The sequence below is a fragment of the Phodopus roborovskii genome, unplaced genomic scaffold, assembly GCF_943737965.1.
Source record: "Phodopus roborovskii unplaced genomic scaffold, PHOROB, whole genome shotgun sequence".
Lineage (NCBI taxonomy): Eukaryota > Metazoa > Chordata > Mammalia > Rodentia > Cricetidae > Phodopus > Phodopus roborovskii.
In genome coordinates, this window is record NW_026126409.1 from 13,646,207 (window position 1) to 13,667,941 (window position 21,735).

Here is a 21,735-nt window from a genome sequence, read left to right on the forward strand (position 1 = left end):
AAACCACAATTAATTCAATTTCAAAACTATGAACAGACATAAAAAAAATTCTGATGAACATAGATGCAAAATTTCAACAAAACACTAGCAAACTGAATTCAAGAACATTTTTAAAGTTTTTGACATTTATGTTTGTTTTTAATTGAAAATACAACATTTAAACATTATACATTGTGATCAAATTGGTCTTGTTCCAGGAATGCAAGTGCAGTTCTACATATGAACATCAGTAAACACAGTGTTAAACAGAATGAAGGACAAAAATCACACAATCATCCTTGTAGATTTTAAAAATACCTTTGACAAAATTCAACATCCTTTCAATGATAAACACCCTGAAATCTCAGAATAGAATGACAATTAAATATTTCAAAAGACATTTCAAAGACCTGCAACATAACTTATACTGTGTGGAAGTGATAAGAAGCATTTCCCCTGAAACTGAAAGTGAAGGAAGTTTGTGCATTGTCTTCATTCTTACTCACTGCAGTACTTGGAATACTAGCCACACTGATGAGGCAAGAAAATAAATGAAAGGAGTAATGGCAGGAGTAAAAGTATCTTTTGCACATGAGATGGCTGTACACATAAAGGCTCCTCCAGAAGACGTTCACATCTGATATTAAAACCTCCAGCAAAGTAAACTGAGAAACACAAAATACACCTCCAGTGCACCATGGGAACAAATGTGAAAAACACCCTCAAAGACACCCCCAAAATACCCTAGGTATGCACACCTAAAGGCAAGAAGATATCTATGAATATATAAAGCAATGAGAAAATAAATTGAAGAACACATCATAATGTGGGGAACTCCCTCATGTTCACAGATAAGCACACACACACACACACACACACACACACACACACACTGAGTCATCTGGCTTTTTGACAAAGATACTGAAAACAACTAGTGCAGGGGAAATGGACCCACATGTAGAAAACTGGGAGTACAGCCCTGCCTTTATCCTGTCATGAATCAATGCAAGGGGCACCGAAGACCTTAATGCAAGACCCGAAACTTTGAAGCTATTAGAAGGAAATACTTCAAAAGATAGACAAACACTTTCTGAATTGAACTCTACTCCCTTAAGATAAAAATAACAAAACAAGGGAACGTGGGACCACATCAAACAAAAAAAAGCTTTTGATAACATATGAAATACAGTGAGACACAACCTGGACATCGGAAACAATCTCTGTCAATTATTCATCTGAAAAGTTAACATCCACAACATATAAAGAACTCAAAAAGTTGGATAAAAAGAAGAAATATAAATGGCCAATCAATATATGAAAACAGTACAACACTTTTCAAGGAATCACAGGGGAAAATGACATTAAAATTACATCTTACCTGTTAGAATGGTTTTATCAAGAAAGCCAATCTTCCTGAGGAAGTCAGGGGAACATATTCATTGTATACTGCTGGTGGAAATATAAATATTTGCATTTTGGAAATTAATATAGATGTCCATAAAGCTAAAGTTAGGACTGAAGTATGATCCAGCTAAACCAGTTCTGGATATATACCGAAAGGAATCAAAGACAGGCAGTAGAGACCCAGGAACATTGACTACAGCACTGCTCATCATGCCCACAGTGGCTGCAAACACACAACCAGCAAGTGCAGCAATGTGCTCACCCACAGGGCATCAAGGAGAGGCATTTGGGTTATGGTGTCTGTTCTGGCACTCAGGGAGATGTACCTGACCCCAAATGATGAGTAAAGTATGGTGAGACCTCTGTGACGTTATCAAAGGTCAAATGTGTACAGAACCATGATGAGAATGCAGACATTGTCTGGAAGGTGGTTTGACCTCATGGGAGGAGCAAGGAGGCAGAGGTGGCTTTTTTCTGATGACAAGAAACTGAACCATGGCAGGGAGTGAGTGACCAAGATACCTTCCATTTACTTGATGAGGAAAAAAATGAAGCAGGAGTAACTACTGAGATCCTTGGCAGAGTGAGGAAGTGAGACTCTATGGTCAACACAAGCATGCACACATGCATATGTTAGAATGAACACACAGGTACAGACATGCAGACACCACACACATGAGCACATACATACAAGTATATATGTGTGAACATGCATGCATGCACACAGCCACTTACATACACAAATACCTGATTATATGCTTGTGCATTCATGCATGTGTGTATATCACACATGAATGAACAGAGGCACATGTATTCATTCACATGTGTGCATATCACACATGTATTCACAGGGCCACATGTGTTCTCACATGTTTACAGAGAGGCACACATGTATGCACATCATACCTGCATGCATGGGATCATGCAGATATACACACTAACTTCTTGGCCACTAGTCTTATTCCCATTGTTATCTACCCAGTACTGTAATGGGCTCCTGCATTGACCCATTTTTAACATTCAACAAAGGCCTAGTCTTGTTAAAAGGTTCAGTTTCAAGAAGGCACAAAGACATGTAACTGGCATGTGTCAGGTTCCATCCTCTCAGTTATTCAAATGATAAAAAAAAAAAAAGAAAAGAAAAAACACTTGGAAAATATGATCAGAACTCTCTCCAACCTGTGCCTACTCCAGCTTCAGCAAGGAGCTTTGTGACCTGCACAAGAACAGTCACAGATCTTAGCCTAAGAGAAGCATCTGGGGTAGAGCCAGTGTGGCCATAGGGCATCTATATAGTGACCTCTAAGACAAGAGCCAAGCCAGGAGTGTCTGTTAGGACTCATGGTCATAAAGGCCTCATAGTGGCTGAAGCAGAGCTTTCTTTTTCTAGAAGGAAGAAAGAGTTCAAGCATTTCCCTGAAAGGAAGAGGCTATGGCTATTCTTCCACTTCCTACTCACTAAGAGAGCATCCTTGCTTGGCTCTGGGCACTGATGGCTGGCAGGCTTCTGCCTTTGTTGTATAAAATCCCTTTGTGTGTCTGAAGACTACAGTCACTAGTTAATGAATGATGCATTATTCTTCATTCACAAAAATAAGATATCACGAGATACAGAGGTGTGCTCTACTCTTTCAAAGCCTGCCAAACCCACTGCACAGGTGATGCTGTGTTCACTTCCAAGCCCGAATACTTTGAAGGAGAGCCACACCCACCCACAAAGACGACCATCAGTGGCCATGGTTCTGTTTGCTGGTGTGGACCCACAGTTGGGTCTGACCTTGTGCCAGCTGTGTGCACCCACCATCCAGCTAACAGTGAGTGGGTCACTCCTGCTGTACAGTTCCAAAGACAGTATGAAGTACTTGCTGGACCCAGAGACTCTCTGTTTTGTGGAATTAAGTAGTCTCTAGTCACTTCCCGCATGGGACCTTGTCTTAGTGTGGGTTTCAATTGCTGCAATGAAACACCATGACCAAAAAGCAACTCGAGGAGGAAAGGGTTCATTTCCAAAGCACTGTTCATCATCAAAGGAAGTCATGGTAGGAACCAGGAGACAGGAGCTGATGCAGAGGCCATGGAGGAGTGCTACACACTGGCTTATTCCTCATGGCTTACTTGGCCTGCTTTCTTATAAAACCCAGGACCACCAGCCCAGGAATGGCACCACTCACAATGGGCTGGAACCTCCCCCATTAAACACAAATTAAGAAATTGCCTTACAATTGGATATTTCCTCAGTTGAGGTTCCCTCCTTTCAGAGACATGCCCCCATCTGTGTTTCATGTGTACACATTATACTCCAAAGTGGTTCTGTCTACTACCTGTAGCCCTGGGGGACAGTAATTCCTGTTGTGGCTTCGCATGTGTGGCCTCAGACTGTAGAACTGGTAGCAGTGCCTCCTTTCGTGGTTTCTCCTGTGTGGTCTCAAGGAATAAGTAGAAAAGGGCTGTTTGAAAACCCTCATAGCAGCTCTTCTCCAACCAGATGCCTTCCCCATCCAATAGCAAGGGGACCCTCCCAGAGCATACAGGAACCCTCGCAGAGTATTCCCTGTTTTGAAACACAGAAGTCATATGCCCATGGTTATCCCTACTTCTGCAGAAGGGCTTGACTGAGACTTGGAGGTATGCTTAGAAAGGAGGCTGGAGGAGGTTGATATCCTGTTGCTTATTGAATCAGGAGTTTGTTTTGAAAACAAGACCCAACATTTGCAGTGGTTCTTTGGAGACTAAGGAAGTGCAGATAGGGGTTGGCGGGGGGTGGGGTCACTCAATGACTGTGCCAGGCATCTGAAAGGAACATCTTGAGTAACAGCACTGTAACTGGATTTCAGTCCAGGCAGCTTCGTAGACTATTCTTCAAATGACGTCTCTAGAAAAAGTCATTAATGCTGGCAGCCTGGCTGATGTTGGAGTCTGGTGTATCTCAGGCAGACTCAGTTGAGACCAGCTGAGGGATATGTCAGCATTATGCACCATGACTTCCCTGCATTAGGCAGCTTGCCCATACTATTTAGTCTTCCAATCAGGCACAAAATTGAGTTTGCTGATGTGTAGCTCTCACTGGAATGCCTACCGTTCCCAAATTGCATTCTGGTCAGAAAGGCCTGTGAATTTCACCCTCCTTAGCCAGGCACAGTGTGTTAGTTCTGGGGTTTTCTGTGTTTTTGCCTTCACTGTCTATTCTCTGGCCATAATGGATCATGCATGATTGTATTGTATGAAGGGGAAAAGCAGAGAGGAGCACTGGACTTTGTATCACAGCAACATGGTGGGGTTGACAGCCTCTTCCGTGTAAAAAAATGGAACCTAAAAGGCCATGTGACTCCTCACACCCATCAGCTAATAAAGAGAACAAGCTGTGATTTGGACCCAGGCCTCCTGGCTCCATTGGTGTTTTCAGTGAACTGAACTCAGATTATATGAACTCTGGTTCTCTCTGCCATCTGCTACAGATACTACGTTATTGAATCTTTTGATACTTGTTTTTGTTAGTTTCTAAAATTTGTCACAGTGATACATAAACTTACAGTTGTTATGACAGTCAAATCAGACCAACCCTAGGGATTTCTATTCTCATTAGTTTCAGCTACTGGAAATAATTTTAATTAATTAGTGTTTTAGTCGTACATTGTAGTGTGACCTTTTCTGGGGTGATATGAGCAAATGTTTTCTCACCCCACATTAGGGTACCAACAGACAAAGTTAACAAGTTCACAAAGGTTCAAGCTGGTGAACCAGTGAATTTATTGAGGTTACTTACATGAACATATATCCATCAAAGTCATCTATGTGACCTAAAAGCTCACCTATTCAATCAATCATAAAATCTTCATTCTGGAAGTTCTCTTCATGATATACTGACAGCTTAACAGGTCAGATAGTATCCTTTCCCCAGCAGTACTTTCTATTTATATACCCTTGAGGAGGGTGCAACCTTGTGAATCTGGTATGTTTCAGGAACTTCCTGAGACTTGTGAATTGTATATATCCTGAGTCTTTCATATAATATTTTTACTAACTCATTGACATTTCATATGTGCATAAAATGTATTTTAATCATATTCATTTTCCACAGCGCCCCCAATTCCTCCAGAATCCACTCCCATTTCAACTTCATACACTCTTTCCATTTCAACTTCATACACTCTTTTCTATAACCCACCAAGTCAAGTTTGTGCCACCTATATACGAGCGTGGGGGTCATTTACTGGAACATGGCTGACCTACCACAGGCAGACTACAACCCTGTACAATTTGACTATCACCCCCTGTGACAATGTCCCCTAATGCAGTCATCAACTGTCAATAAATAGCTCCTTAGCTAGGGGTTGGAACTATGAGCCCCTTCCTCCCTTTGTGCTGGAATGTTGGCTGGCTTGACATTGTGTAGGTCTTGTGCAGGCCATCACATTTGGTATGAGTTCTGCAGTGTTCAGAAGGTATTGTTTTCCCTGATCCTCCCAACCTCTGGCTCTTGTGGGTACTTTGCCTCCTCTTGGGTGATGCTCCGTGAGCCTTGGTAGGAAAGTAAATGTGACACAGATCAGATGTTCACTTTATGGCTGAGCACTCCACTGACACATGAGAATACATGCCTGGCACTGTGAACATGACCAAAAACCCATGGCTGGGTTCCTCATAGGCCTCAGATAGGAACCCAATATTATTATTTTGCTAAATGGATACATTATCAAAGTGTTCTCTAAAGACTACCTCTATTCCCAGAGATTAGTGCTGCTCTCAGACCTTAGAGAAGCTTCCTTGTGCAGAGGATTGTGGCTAACTCAGAAGCTCACAAAATGAAGCTCATGTGGCAGACTATAATTCCAATCAAAGGATAGCTGGTCACTCACCCTAAAAAAAAATTATGTCACTATTGTACTCATGAGCATATCTTGCCATGGTGATCATTATTGTAGTGTAGGGATCACAGTTGGGTAAGACTGTTGTGACCCCTCTCCTCCAGCACCCTACACAGAACCTTCTGGTACTTTATGAAAGCTAGACAGAAGGGAGGAGAAATTGCTTGATTTATCCATGCCCTGCGACCACAGTATGCAGTGTCTTCAGCAATACTTACTATAAAGTTCTGGTGGTCAACCAAAAGCAATGGCAATAGTCTATATTGAGGGTGTCTCCAGAATACCTCTTACTAACAATTTGAGAGGCAGTATCCCATACCTGGCAGTGGGCTTTTCATTCACCAGACTATGACTTCTAGGGGTAGAAGTGTTATCTTCTGGCTAGGGTAACTCCAATTAAACTCTTTTATATGTATGCATGTGTGCTTATAGTAGATTTCCATAAGATTTTAAAGCACTCTTGATGCTGTCTGTCCCTTCTTCTGCCCCTTCTTCTGTCATATCCTCACATCCTCCTCCTTCTGAATTTTCAGTTCAGAAGACATTGTGCCATAACAATATGTTTGCATTCATGTTTCTGGGCATGTATCTGAAAACCAAAAGGTCATAGTGAGCAGGCGTGTTTACATAGAAATCTTCCCAAAATATCAGGGTAAAAGCTGTGTACTGTTCCTTTCAGTGGCTGGAGGTTTTTCTCTACACCTGAATTTCAGGATCTTGGGAAATTTTTTTAAAAAATGAGTTGACCTGGTTTCCAGAACAGCCATGCAAGGCCTGAGACAGGGATTCTGGAACCACAGTTGGAATCTATGAGAAGACAAGCTGAAGACTCTTTTTCATTGGGTGTCTGTTCTCTCCTCCAACAAGAACTGCTGCTTGGGAAGCCACAGGGGCACCTTGTGTCCCCAGGGGGGACCCCAGGCCACTGAGCTGCATCATCACCCTAGACCACTGTTTTCACTCTTCTTCCTCCAGGTACAGAGTCAGTGTCCTAGACCAAAGAAGGACAGTCAGTGGTGTCAGTAAGGACCAGGCTTCCTTGCACAGCTGACTGCCTGAAAGAAGCCAGAGCTCTCATCCACCTTGGGTACAAGAGCCCTGGTATCCTGGCATCTCCCTAACAACAGGTTGAATGTAAATTTTGCATATATGGGAATGGTACTTGAAGGCTCAGCCTCTTCCTTAGAAATGGGTTGAGGGGATCCAAGACCACAGAGCAGATCCCTGGAATCTATCACCACACCATAGTCTAAGGTCTGACTATGGTGTCAGCATCCTATACCATTTTAGCCTGTGAAAGACAGTGTCTCAGCTGCCTACAGAGAAGCTGCCAGGCTAGGCATGATAAAGAAGCCTGCCATGGCCTCCTCCTGACCCTGCTGTAAAGACAACCTCCTTGGGTTTGCCAGGGTCAGGTGCATATTGTGCTTGGTCATCATAATTGATGAACATATTTTGTAATCATAAATTCTTAACAGCCAGATCTGTGCATCCATGATTTGAGTAGTCACCATGAGAGGAATCATCCATTCTCTTTGGGCAGGCATAACAAGTAAGCACTAGGGTAGGGGGAGCCTCCATGATGGTGCTCCCAGAAATGACTTTTGAAGTATGAAGGGGAGGCTGACAGTATGAGAACAATGTGACAGATAAAGGCCTACCCCAGATGTTAGTCTTAGTCTCCCAACCTGAAAATGTGTCAGATAACATGGAGAGGGTGGTCAAATACAACGAGACTTTTCATGACTGTTGGAGTGGGTATATGTTATCAGCAGCCATTTGGGCAGCCAGAAAGGTCAGAGGGATCTATAGCCTAGACTCAGGAAGGGTGTAATGCTTCTTGAAGAACCAGGGAAATTATGGGGCTTACTTACAGGAGTATTAGTAAGCCAGGCATCTTCAATATGCAAAGCCCCACCCCAACATAAATGATGACTCATGAAAACTGCATCTCTAAGATATTCAAGCCTAGTCAACCCCTACCTCCTGGAATACTTTACAACTTCTGAAGACCACATGCAGCCAGAACCTCAGGTGAGAGTCTGATGCCATAGCCCCACTTCTGTGACTGAACATAATGGGCTTGTTCTTGTGAGTGTGTATGTAAGTAGATAGTTCCTTTTATTGAAAGACAAGCAGCCAATATTGTATCCAGAAGACAAGTGTCTACAACAGGAGGGAGAAAGCAAAGCTGTTTCCCATCTCACCGCTGTGCTTACCAGCTCCCAGATCCTGCCACTATTCCCACATAATTACAGAAAGAGTCCTGCTTTCATTTCTGTGACTGAGTAAGGTTACTGGGTGAAAATGAGCATCTGTCTCCCCATGTCACTGTTTTTGTGGTCCTTCCACATTGCATTGGACTGTGCAGTCTGCCTGTCATGGGATCCAACCATCTGCAGCTCTGACAACCTCTGGACTGAAGATCTTTGCAGCCTTGAAGGGACACTGATAGTCTGTGCTCTTGTGAATACTCCATGTTCTTTGCCTACTTTCCTAATTCATTTATTGAGCTTTTTTTTTTTCCCAATTTCTCATCAGCTTTCAGAGGAGTTGGCATTTTGTGGGTGATCTAAGTGCTCCATTTGTTTGTCCCTTGGCTTCCCCATTGACCTGCGCACCGCCCCCGAGAAAGGTGTTTTTAATGTAGTCAGAGTTATTGGTCTTTTACAGAACTCTTAGATCCTGCATCACTGATACCCACCCCACACCCCCATCAGTGCTTAGGTGGTTCACTGATTGCTTCTAGAACTGTGAATCTTCCCTTTTACACAGTACCTATGGAAACCTGAACAACAAACCTACCTTACAATAGGAGTCAAGATTCAAGTCTATGACATAGTGTAGGCCACACTCCAGTTCCCAAATAATTTACACAGAGATTCAATATTAATTACAAATGCTTGACTGATAACTCAGGTTCACTACTAACTAGTCATTACAACTTAAATTCAGCCATTTATATTGATCTACCTTCTGCCACATGACATTACCTCTCTTTCATCTTATACCTCCTGTTTCCTCTCCATGTCTCACTGGCAACTCCTCTGACTCTGCCCTTCTTCTTTCCAGTGTCCTTAGTCCAGTTTTCCCACCTAACCTTATCCTGTCCAGCTAGCCAATCAGCTTTGTCAGGGTATTTTATAACAGCAGCAGAAATGAAGCCAGAATTTGTGGGCTCTCCCAAGACACAACTGAAAGCATGTAATAGAAATAGCATGTGTCTTAGGAAATATACTCCAAGGGTAAGGCTGGATGTGTTTCTAGATTCATTCTCTGTTTGACTAATTTGTCAGAGTCTCATCACATGAAACAAAATGTCCCAAGCTATCTATGTAACATAGACCACTGGCTTCTTTGCATGTCCCCTTCTTCTTCTATAACATAGGTTTATGCTGGTTGACCAGGTTCAGCTATTAGTTGGCCTAGTTTTTTTATATAATAGTGACCCATTTCTTCTGTTTAGCAAAGTGTTACTCTCTCTATTACTACCAACAAAGGGTAACCCCGCATCACTGACACTAACTTGGTCCCCAGTCTAAGATGGAAAGTGTGTGAACTGGCCTGAATGTAGAGAAAGGCACACAAATAAGTCTGAGCCTATGGAAACTCTCAGGAACCCACAGGGATGACCCCAGCTAAGACTCCTAGCAATAGTGAAGGGGCTGACTGAGTTAGCCTTCCCCTATAATCAAATTGTTGACTACCCTAATTGTCATCATAGAGCCTTCATTCAGTACATAATGGATGCAGATGCAGAGCTCCACAGACAAGCACTAGCCATGCTCCTGGAGTTCAGTAGAAGAGAAGAAGGGGGTATTATATGAGCACAAAAGATCAAGATCATGTCAGAGACAGATGACCTGAGCTTGTGGGAGCTCACAGACTCTGAATAGCTTCATGAGACCAAACTAGACCCTCTGCTTGTGGGTGACAGTTGTGTAGCTTGGACTATTTGTGGGACCCCTGGCAGTGAAACCTGGTGCATGAGCTGGCTTTTTGGAGCCTATTCCTTATGGAGGGATACCTTGCTCTGCCTTGATGTAGGGGGTCAGGGGCTTGGTCCAGCCTCAACTGAATGTGCAATACTTTGTTGACTCCCCATGGGAGGCCTTCCCATTCCTGAGGAGTAGATGGGAGGTGGATTGCAGGGTGGGGGGATGTGAGGGGAGCAGGAGGAGGAAAGGGAGGGAGAACTGTGGCTGGTATATAATACGAATAAAAATGAATAAAAAAAATCTGAGCCTATGAGTTTACATATTTTTCAGAAGCATTCAGCAATCTATGTGTAGTAAACATGAATTTCTTGGGCCTTTTCTGAATAATTCCAACATGTTAAATGTGAAAAGTATGTGCTATCTACAAGTGGGGCTCAGTAACAACATGGCTGCATGCCTGCTCACCTTCTCCCACACATGTGACCACTCACACCCTCTGCTGCTCTGAGGAAGTGCTACTTCCTCCCTGTGGCTCCTCATCTGCAGGACACATGCCCAGACACCTGCCAGATTTCCTCCCAAAGTTCTCTTGCCACATCTTGGCCAGGTGTAAGGGTGTTCAGACAGGAGACTGTTAGCCTAGAACAGTGTTAGCTCGCAGCCTGGGCCTATAGTGTGGGGATCAGGAAAAGTTTCCCTGAGATATCAGCATCATAAACATGACATGGAAAGGTGGGTGCTCCAGCACCCGTTAGTATGGGGTTCTCTCTCCAGCAAAGCTAACAGCAGCTAGCTTCCTTAGGAGCAGCCCGGGACATCCAGGTGACCCAGGCCCAGGGATAGAGCCAAGCCAGCACTGCCATCTCAGCACTTAGCTTCGCTGTTTTGCCTGCAGTGCCCTTAGACCATTTGCACAGCAAACATTTTGTTATTAAACTCATTTTAACATGCATGTAATAACTGTGCTCCTCCCTGCTATCATTGGATGACAGGGAAGTTGAGATTGGTCCACAGTGAGGGCTATTAAAATGGGGTAGTTACTTTTTGCCTGAAAACTGCTAGGAATTGGTCTCCTGGTGCAAGGCACAGTCTCAAGGTGGGGCCCAAAGGGCTAAGATTGCACCAGCTGTTATGTTATAAGCATTGAAAAGCAACAGATGCTTAGTTTACTCAATGTGAAACATTGGGCTCACAGAGCAGACACTGTAAGTTCCAGGGTAAAACCATGGCAATCACAAGGCAGTGCTAATCAGCCATCCAGGAACTGACATATGCTGTATCTCTCTGTGTTTTTAGCCTGGTAAATATTTCACAGATGATAATACTGGAATGACGGCCTCTTTCTTTCTTTGTTCTAGTGTTTTTCTGGGACAAATTAAATGAATCTATTCTGAAAAATACCCTTTATTCCTATAGTATTATATTGTATTGGAGAGGTTGAAACTTACTCACATATCTGTAATTTATATCATCTTGGTGTCTATAGGATAACCTTCATTTTGTTTACTAAAAGTGTCAAGAAAATGCTTCCTTTATTCCAGTGAGTGCTTATTCATGCATATGTGCATCCCTGCGTGTGTATGAACATGATCGTATTTGTGTGAATATGTGTACACGTAGATTTCATGACTATGTATGTGCATACGTAAGCACATGTGTTCCAGTACATGTGTGCATGTGGAAGCCAGAGACCAATGCCAGACATCTTCCTGTTATTTTTGAGACAAGGTCTCTTCCTAAACGTGGAGCTTAGCAATTAGCTAGACTTGCTGACCACTGAGCACCAGGGCTCTGGCTGTCTCTGCCATGCCAGCATTGTGGTAACAGATGTTTGCTTTGTTGTTGTTACATGGATGCTGGGGATCTGAATGTATGTCCTTGACCTCTAAGCCAACTCCCATCCCTTATTTCCACAGGTGCTTTAAACAGTACCAACAGTGTTGAGAACCTTTCCTTCCCTAAATTGTCATATTCTCTGAGGACACTCTTTGATTTTGAAACCACATTTTTTTTTCTGACCACATCTCTGTGATTGGTGTGGTTTTGTGTTTCTCTGCTCCCACTGGCTACAGAAGAGGAGGGGTGAAGGCAGCCTGCAGGTCTTGCCTGAGGTGCTGGAGCATAGCCCCTACCTTCCCTCTCTTTCTCCTTATAATTCAGCATTTTACCTTACTTTCCCATTAACATTTGTAACATCAGATTAAATTCTCTGGCAATGGTGGCAGTGTGTAAACAAGTAAGCAACATGAAATTGGTTCCTGATACTATAGAAACACGAAACCGCTCTGTGCAAAGTGATTTGTTTCATTTAAGAGTGTTTTTCCTTTCTTTCTTTCTTTCTTTTTAAACATAGAGTAACTGTAATTGCTTTGCCAAAGGGTGTGAACACGTTACAACTTCTCAGATTTTTGCCTCATTTATTTCCTAGGTCACACTCATTTATAAATGCCCTTGGGTAATAAGAGAGCCAGGCTTTGCCACACAGTGACCTCAGAGAACACTTTAATTTTTAATATATCTGTTTGACTCTGAGAAATATTTCAACCTCAATTTACAGCAGATTTTTCAAGTGAATGGACTGGGAATGTCTGAGGCAGCACCTCTCTGACGTCTGCTTTCAAATCCTCTTGAGAATTTTCAAGGCTTCTAACTCCCAAATTGGCTCTTTATAGAATGAAAATACAAGCTCTCCAACGCTGGGGGTGGCCTTTTACGTGTGGAGGCCTGACTTATTTCCCCCCACCCCTCAGCAGGAGGCACATCTATGATCCTGGGGCATGGCAAGCTTGTGCCTCATATCCTGTCACCCACCCAAGTTTTTTTCAGATGAGTTGTTGGCATCCACAGGCGTGGACTTTGCGTTTCCAGATGAGGTGCCCTTTCTCTAACAGTTTCCCCTGTTAAAACACTTCAGGTCCATGGAGGTGGCTCAGTGGGTAAACGCACCTGCCACACAAGCCTAAATTCCCTGGTACCCATGGTGGAGGTAGAGAGCCAGCTCCTTCAAGTTGTCCTCTAACCTCCACACACATACTGTGGCACTGGTGTGTTTTGCTTCTCTGTGTGTGTGTGTGTGTGTGTGTGTGTGTGTGTGTGTGTGTGTGTGTGTTGCACCACATCTGAGTACTGCCTGCAGAGGGCAGTCAGAACCCATAGAGGTGCTAGTAATAGAACCCAGTGCTCTTAACCACTGAACCATCTCTCTAGTCACCCTGTGGCACATGTGCACCTATGCACAAACACTCAAACACACACACACACACACACACACAAACACACACACACACCTAATAATACTTAATAAAATGAAAATATTAAGCAGTCACAAATAACAAAAGATTAGGGCATGAATATATACTAATGTTCCCTAGTTATCTCTCAGTTTAGCGAGAGAAGATGTGGCTTCTAAAATGGCACTATGTATTTCTCAACAGAAAGTCACAACCACTCAGTTACTTCCGGGTTGAATAACATTACCATCCAATCACACTGTTTATACCAAGGACTGCTGGTGTACATCGATTATAGTAAAACTTAGCATTGATTTTGCTTTCTTAAATTTTATGTTTAAAAAAAATAAGGAAGTTGGGTCACCACTTTGTGAATTTTATTTCTGAACTCTATTTGCCTGTGAAGCCCTCTTCTGCTGTTGGATTCTGGAGCATGTGTTTCAGGATCAACCCACTGCTAAAATGTAAAATAATCCCCCTGACCAAGTAAAAGTCAAGAGAGAAGGCCAGTGGGTTAAAGTGGTGAAGCCTCTGGTGTGTATTTCCCTAGCACACAAAGTGAATCCTGGCCTTTTGGCCTCAAGAAGAACCAGGTTTTACAGCAAACAATAATTCTCCCCTGTGTTTTGGAAGCCGTTGGTTTTTTTTTTGTTTGTTTGTTTGTTTGTTTGTTTTTTGTTTTTTGTTTTGTTTTGTTTGTTTTAATGTTACAATGAGGAGTTGTTTAAAAGCTGTTTATTAAGCCCATAAATAAGATGTCATTTGGTAATTAAGTGCAGTTATGTTGCAAATGTGCTCACTATTCCACTCAGTAGAAAACACCAATGCAATTAGGAAAACAAGCTGAAAGGTTGGACACCTGAGCTCAGAATCACATACTCCCAGTCCTCATGTTGTGCTACCAGGAGACATCTAGGTACAGGTTTTTCTGTTTGTATTGTGGCTTTGAAGTATGAATCAGCTGGGACTTCTATTTCTAAATATACTTGTATATCTTACAAATCATTGATGCTACTGTTGGCGCTACTGGTCAAAGGAAGAATCAGTCTCTCTCTCTCTCTCTCTCTCTCTCTCTCTCTCTCGTGTGTGTGTGTGTGTGTGTGTGTGTGTGTGTGTAGGCCAGGGGCTAACATTGGGTGTCTTTATCTACTGATCTCCATGCTGGGTTTTGAAACAGGGTTTTTCACTCAACCTGGTGGTCACTGCCTGGACAGTGAGCTCAGAGGAGCTGCCTGTCTCTGCACCCACCTCCCCTCGCCCTGAGAAATGGGGAGTACAGCCACATCTAGCTTTTTGAATGGATGCAGAGGAATTGAACTCAGGTCCTCCTGCTTGCATAGAAAGTACCTTAACCATCCCATGTCCCCAGGCCCTAGGGAAACATTTCAATAGCGCTGAAGATAAGCTCCTTCTGGGCATGAGGTGACTCGCCTTCATGCCAGTACATGAGTAAAACACACAGATCACATAGCTGTGTCCTTCTGTGCTCTTGGTCTGAACTGTATCATGTTCCTTGTCTCCAGAGAGACAGGCTGGTCCTCAGGAGTTATGGAAGAGTTCACCTGAGCAGGTGCTCCATGGGACATGAGGAAGGGTGATGACATTAGTGGAAGGTGAGAGTGACTGAGAAAGGGTTGTTGAGATGGCAGTTACCCACCAACGCTACCTCGCAGTCTTCAATCCCAGGTGCACTTTCCGAGAAATGTCGGTAAGCTGATGAGCTTTTGGATGCTCTCCCTGTCTTTAGCCTTCTAGTCCTTCAACTTGTGGCTGGATCAGCACCAGGCCCTAAAGAAGGCCAGGAAGATGTCCTGGTGTAGCCAGTGGCAGAAATGTTAGTGATGTTTGTAAAACTGATGATGCACTAACAGAACAGATGAATCCATGTTCTCATGAGTCCGGCTGTAAAAGATTTACTTCTGATCTGTTTTCAATGTGCAGAGACATGAGTGTGTGCTTGAATGGCACCTCTAATTGCTGTTTTCTCCTAATAACAAAATGCTGCTATGAATAGCTAGAGATTAAGCAGCTAAGATGATCTGCACACCCTACGCTTGTTACCTCATCTTCACAAAGAGAAATGCACAGCTCCTAAGACTTTATTATCCATTATGTAGACTCATAAAGACCTATCGTGTGTGTCCTTACTATGCTCTTCAGAGTCGCTGTCATCTGTAGCCCATCGCTATCTCACTTGTTGTTATTGTGAGGCTTATGAAAGGTGATGTGGGACTCCACGCCTACGTGAGGAAAGCCATACAGTGAAAATGAGACTGCACTGCAGACATGTTGCATAATCAAATTTAATTATTCCAGCTAAATTTTTATCTCTCGCACTGTTCTTTGATGTGGCCACATTCCTAGCATAGCCATGGGGCTGAATATCGGGCATCAATAAGACATGGGAGTAGATTAGTATTGGGCTTGCTTTTAACGTGAAAAGAGATTGGCACTATATTAAATTACAGGATAATGGAAAAATAAAGCAAAGGATAAAAGGACAATAACTTTGTGGCATGGTTAAGTTGGATAACATGGTCTTGTGTGTTAGCTACTGTTTGTTTCCTTTGAAACCTTCATCTTAATTATATTAAGTGTGATGCTCTTTAATGGCTCCTACCCAAGACATCAGGGCTATGACTAGATCCTAGGAGGGCACTTAGAGGGTCCAGCCGTTCTAGTATCAAGGGAACACCTCAGGCTACCATCTTAGAAGCTTTCTTTGGAACCCAATTACCCCTGAGTTGGCAACCATTTGCCATGCAAAGGAGAAGGCCTCTTTGTAGCCCCTTGGGGTTGTACCCTTCCCACCTCTGCAGCCATATGATGGGGTTCTTCTAAGATGTAGCTGTTCACGTCCCAGTGCCTTAGCCCTGACACAGGCCCCTTCCTGGCTCCTCATCTCTGTGTCTGAGCTGGTCTGGACAGTTGCCCTCTGGAGCTAACATGGAGTGTTCTATGCCTACACCTTAGAGTGGCTACTTGGCAAAGTTCTTCCAGACACTTTTCCTCACAGCCATGAGAGGGACAGCTGGGATGAACTTCTGTCTTCTGTCTCTGTGGTTCATGTGTCTGTGGTTAGACAGGGCTCTGCCTGGTCTCTCCATGAACTCTAGGTGGGAATGACCAAGCTAGGATTACCAACTTCGTCAATGTTGTGGTAGGAGAAGAATTGGGGAAGAGACAAAGGGATAACCATGGAGACAAAGGGCAGGTAGGGTCAGAGTGACAGATGACAAAAGTGATGCCCAGTCAGAGACAGACACTTGAGAGTCAAAGTTCCCCTCCTGTTAGAAGCCATTTCCCCTTCCTGTATGTGGGGACACCCAGCAAAATGGAGTTGACTTCATCCACTACATACAGTCATCTCAGAGAGGTTCCAGTCTGGGACGCAGAATGTGGGAAGAACTCAAAAGGGCAGTGTAGGAGTAGTAAGCAGTCAGCAATTATCAGAGCACAGGGTTCTCAGGGTTCCAAGGTCAACTCAGAAAGAGCCTGGGTCAAAGGTCAGTGGGAAAAACAAGCAGGAAGGAAGCTTTTCACAGTGTGCTGGAAGTCATTCTGGTAGATGGGGTTCAGAGGTACCCAGTGGTCCCCAGCTTTGTCATTCATGGAGCAGAGTCTAAGGGAAGAACCAGGCATGGTGATGTCCCTAACCCTAAACTATAGAGTTGGGGACCATAAATCTGCCTCCATGGCTTACCCTTCTGGTAGCATGTGACATTAAACAGCGATTTTATGATTAATTCACTAGTTCTAATACATTACTTCACCAGGAAATGTTACTAATTAAACATCAGATGTTAGTTTTCAAATGTTTTAAGCTAAACCAAAATGCTCCAATATACTTGATCTACAGCTATATTTTTCTGTGCATGTGTGAGTGGGAGGGGGAGAGAGGAAAATAGAGTATGTGTTGTATGGGTGCTTGTTCATGTGTGGGTATGAGTATATATGTATATAACGATATGTATACATGTACGTACATGCATGTAGTAGTCAACTAACAGCATCGGGTGTGGCTCTTCAGGTGCCTTCCAACAATTTTTTGAGGAGTGTTCCTCAATGGAACTGCTTGACTCTACCATCCCAAAGTTGGTGTTACAAGCACATGCCACTGTGCCCCGATGTGGATGCTAGGGTTTGAGCTCAGGTTCTTACCCCTGCCAGCAGTTCACTGACTGGGCTATCTTCTCAACCCATGGTTTTTAAAGATCTTATAGTTTGCCTGTTGAGGGTCTCAGTGCATCTACCTGTTAGGTAACTGTTACTATAGACTAAATCCCATTTCTGTTTTGTTAACAGACCAACAGTACTCATGGTCTCCAACGCAGCACTTCAATGAGGAGAGGTACTCACCCGCACCCAGGAACATGAAAGGGTTAACTGGAAGCCGGAACCAGCCTCAAATATGTGCGGGTCATACCTGTGGCCTGTCACCCCCTGATGACTGCGAGCACCCCCACGATCACATGCACCATGGGCCAGATGTGCGGCAACCTTATCTTCTCAGCCCAGCTGAGAGCTGCCCAATGGACCACCACCGTTGCTCACCCAGGAGCTCCGTCCACTCAGAGTGTATGATGATGCCTGTGATGTTGGGAGACCATGTGTCCAGTAGCACCTTCCCCAGAATGCACTACAGTTCACACTATGACACGAGGGATGATTGTGCCATGTCCCACACAAACACAAAAGTAAATCGCATCCCCGCCAACCTCTTGGACCAGTTTGAGAAACAGCTACCCCTGCACCGGGATGGTTTCCATACACTGCAGTACCAGAGGGCCTCAGCTGCCACAGAGCAGCGAAATGAGAGTCCAGGCAGAATCCGGCATCTGGTCCACTCGGTCCAGAAACTCTTTACCAAGTCTCATTCTTTGGAGGGATCATCCAAGAGCAACATCAATGGGACTAAGAGCGACAGTCGGGTGGATGACCACCACCACAGTCACCATTCTAAACACAGCAAAAGGAGTAAAAGCAAAGAGCGGAAGCCAGAGAGCAAGCACAAGTCTGGTATGAGCAGCTGGTGGAGTTCTGACGATAACCTGGACAGTGACAGCACATACCGGACACCCAGTGTGGCTAACCGCCACCACATGGACCACATCTCTCACTGCTACCCTGAGGCGCTGCAGAGCCCTTTTGGGGACCTTTCTCTAAAGACTTCCAAAAGCAACAATGATGTTAAGTGCTCAGCCTGTGAAGGCTTGGCCCTGACGCCCGACACCAGGTACATGAAACGTAGCTCTTGGTCCACTCTCACAGTGAGCCAGGCTAAGGAGGCCTACCGCAAGAGCTCCCTGAACTTGGACAAGCCCCTGGTCCACCCAGAGATCAAGCCTTCCCTGCGGCCGTGCCACTACCTCCAGGTAAGGCTCAGGTGACTGTGCCCTTGGGCAGAAGGTTTTAGCCATTGCTGCCCATTTGTAGTTTACAAAGGGGATTGTACTGATGTGTCCTGTGCAAGTAAAGTTTGAAGGCATGTTTGCCTCTTTAGATTCCAAAGCAAGCTTATGTGCTTGCTGCTTTCTATACCTCTGTATTGTAGCTAGAACTCTCCACATGAACCCCAGAGACAGAAGGCAGAACTGGTTGTCCCTTTGAGAATTCTATTGCCAAGACATACCATTGTCACATCTTATGTGCATTTGTACTCTTGGTGAAAGCCTGGTAATTCCTTGATGTCCCTCACTTTTATGGGAACTATATAGGTTCCCCCCCTAGATCTTTGGAATTAGAAGTTATTGTAAACAATAACTACCCTGCTAAAACTTTTGGTTGTCTTTACAGACTAAATCTCACAATTGTAATGCAGACTGGCCTTTAATTCAGTGTGTAAACCAAGCTGCATTTGAACTCTCAGTAATCCTCCTGCCTCAGCCTGGTTGGGATTATAAGTGTATACTGCCATGTCTGGCTTAACCTGCCATAACTTTTTAAAGTTTTTATTAGCATATATTAATTTTACATAATAATGGGTGTTGTGATGTTTTCCCACATATACATAATACCATGATATTTTGATCATGTTCATTCCCCCATACTCTTATTGATTTTCTTGTAATTCCTGAGTATAGAATGCAAGGCCAACTATAGTCATCCTGCAATACAATAGATCTCTTGGATGAACTCTTCTGATATAACTGAAATCAAATACCCTCCTATCAATGCTCCCCAGCCCCACCCCAGTCCCTGACACCCACCCTTTATACTCTGCTTCTGTGCATCCAGCTCCTGCGCTTCCATGTTAGGGAGCCTGTGTGGAGTTTGTCTTTCTGAGTCTAGTTTGTTTCCCTAAGTGTAATGTGCTCTAGGCTTGTCCCTGTTGTAAATGCAGGAACTTCTCTCTCCCTGGTGGCTGCACAGCATCTCATGCCGTGTGCATCCCTTCCCCTAGCCACCCACTCACTGATGCACAACAGGCTGACTCCCTGCACTGGCTTCTGTGAACACAGCCACAGTGTCATTAACAGCAAATGGTTAGTGGGTGACCTTGGGGTGACCCTTGAAACACCACTCTGATATAACAACCCATCGCTTGGTGCCAGGGACTTAGCAAAGCAACACAAATATCCTGAACACATAGATGTGTGTGCCTATAGGTCTGCCATTTGTGCAAGATCACTTCTCTCATGTGACAACAGCATTCCTAAGCTATGTGAGGTGTGGTGAAGACAGGAAGTCTTGTCTGTGGTGAGGGTACCTGTCCTCAATGGTGTGGGTGAGATGGATTCACCAAGAGCAAAAACATATTACCGACTGCTCTGTGCAGTTCTGCATCGTATGCATTGCCCTCTCTGTCTCCAGATGACTCTCTCACTAAGAATGACAAGGCAGGCCTCAGCCTCCAAAGACACCACCACTCCTAAGAAGCCTCCGCAACTCCTGCCACCCAGTGGCACCATTAGCACAACCTTGGCACTTCAGGTTTCCTCAAAATGTGTAGTATGTATCCAATTCACAAATCTCAAATCCCTAGCCTTTAAGAACCAAATCTTGGCCTGGCCATGAGACAGCCTCCTGGATACTGAGTTAATGGCATTAAACACTGGCTGAGTCATCAAGTGGCCAATTAACAGAACAGATGAACAACTGTGAATCTTTCTGGGAGTCAGGTGGCACAGGCTTCCAGCAGTGCCAATCCCTCCCAGTACATCGTCCAAGGCTCACTGATTCTGTTTTGAAAGGAGATGCTAACCAAATTGCTTGTATAGACAGATTTATTCAAAGAGACAAATTGGTAGTTAGATAAAGTATTATTTTTATAGCAGTAGAAAAAGGCTTAAATTTTGCTTGTAGTTGGCAAACCTTAATGATATCCAAATGTAAAATGTTCTCTCTGCTTATCTAAAGGAACACAGTGAGTAAAACCGGGGCTCACTCTGGTTCTATTTCTCTCCTACAAGTGAAACTCTGGTCGATTCTTTTTCTTTGTGCTTGGGAAATCTCTGCTGCAGTGTTCCCTGAACACAAAGCAGACCTGTAACTGCCATTTCACCCCACTCCAGTCCTGAGCTCTCTGATCTGCACGTCACCCTCACCAGCTCATCGGCCCCCATAGCCCTGGCTCTACTATCTCCACTATCACACACGATCCTCTCTGCCGTCCAGTCACCCTGTTCCATGCATCTGTTTGTGGAAAACATCAATAATTCCCAATAACTGAGTGTGACATCACCTTAAACTCCATGGTTTTGCTTTTCCACACCATATTCCTTCCCTACCAGGTGGGGTGGAAGGGGGCCTCACAGACAGTATCATTGAAACTGTAATGATTCCACAGTCTGTCCCTGAAAAATCCAGGCTACAGGGTTGAGAGGACTGCTCAGTCGGTCGGCAAAGCACATGCTGCAGAAATCTGAGGACCAGAGTTCAGATTCCCAGCATCCATGTAAATGCAGGTGAGCATGGCGGACTGCTAGTAATCCCAGCATCCAGAAGACAGAGACCAATGAGCCCCAAAGTCAGCAGGCTAGTCAGATTAGTAAAAAAGAACAAGTTCTGGGTTCAATGGGAAACCTCCCCCAACATATAATGTGGAGAACAATTGAAGAAGGCACCTGACATCATATTCTGAACTCCTTGGGCATGTGCACACATGTGCAAGTACACACACACATGAAAGCACTCACAGTCATGTATGTACACATAAAACAAGATACACACTGAAACATACAGGCTCCTGCTTAGGTAAAGCATCTATAATGTGTTGGCAGGCATTGAAAGGCAGGGACTGTGCCTTGCTCTCAGACACCAAGTCGTTCTTCAGGTCCTATCAAGGGCTCACTTCTCTCCAGTGGTTCCTGAGTTGGG

General features: G+C 44.1%; 1 protein-coding gene across 1 annotated transcript in view; it reads left to right on the plus strand.

The window, feature by feature from the left end:
• The window catches only part of Dlgap2 (DLG associated protein 2), a 654,093-nt gene that overhangs the window by 537,865 nt on the left and 94,493 nt on the right, over nucleotides 1-21,735 (plus strand). Inside the window, exon 5 of the mRNA XM_051182070.1 lies at nucleotides 17,722-18,791. Within this exon, the coding sequence (XP_051038027.1) occupies nucleotides 17,722-18,791 (1,070 nt within the window). The remainder of the gene's footprint in view (nucleotides 1-17,721; nucleotides 18,792-21,735) is intronic.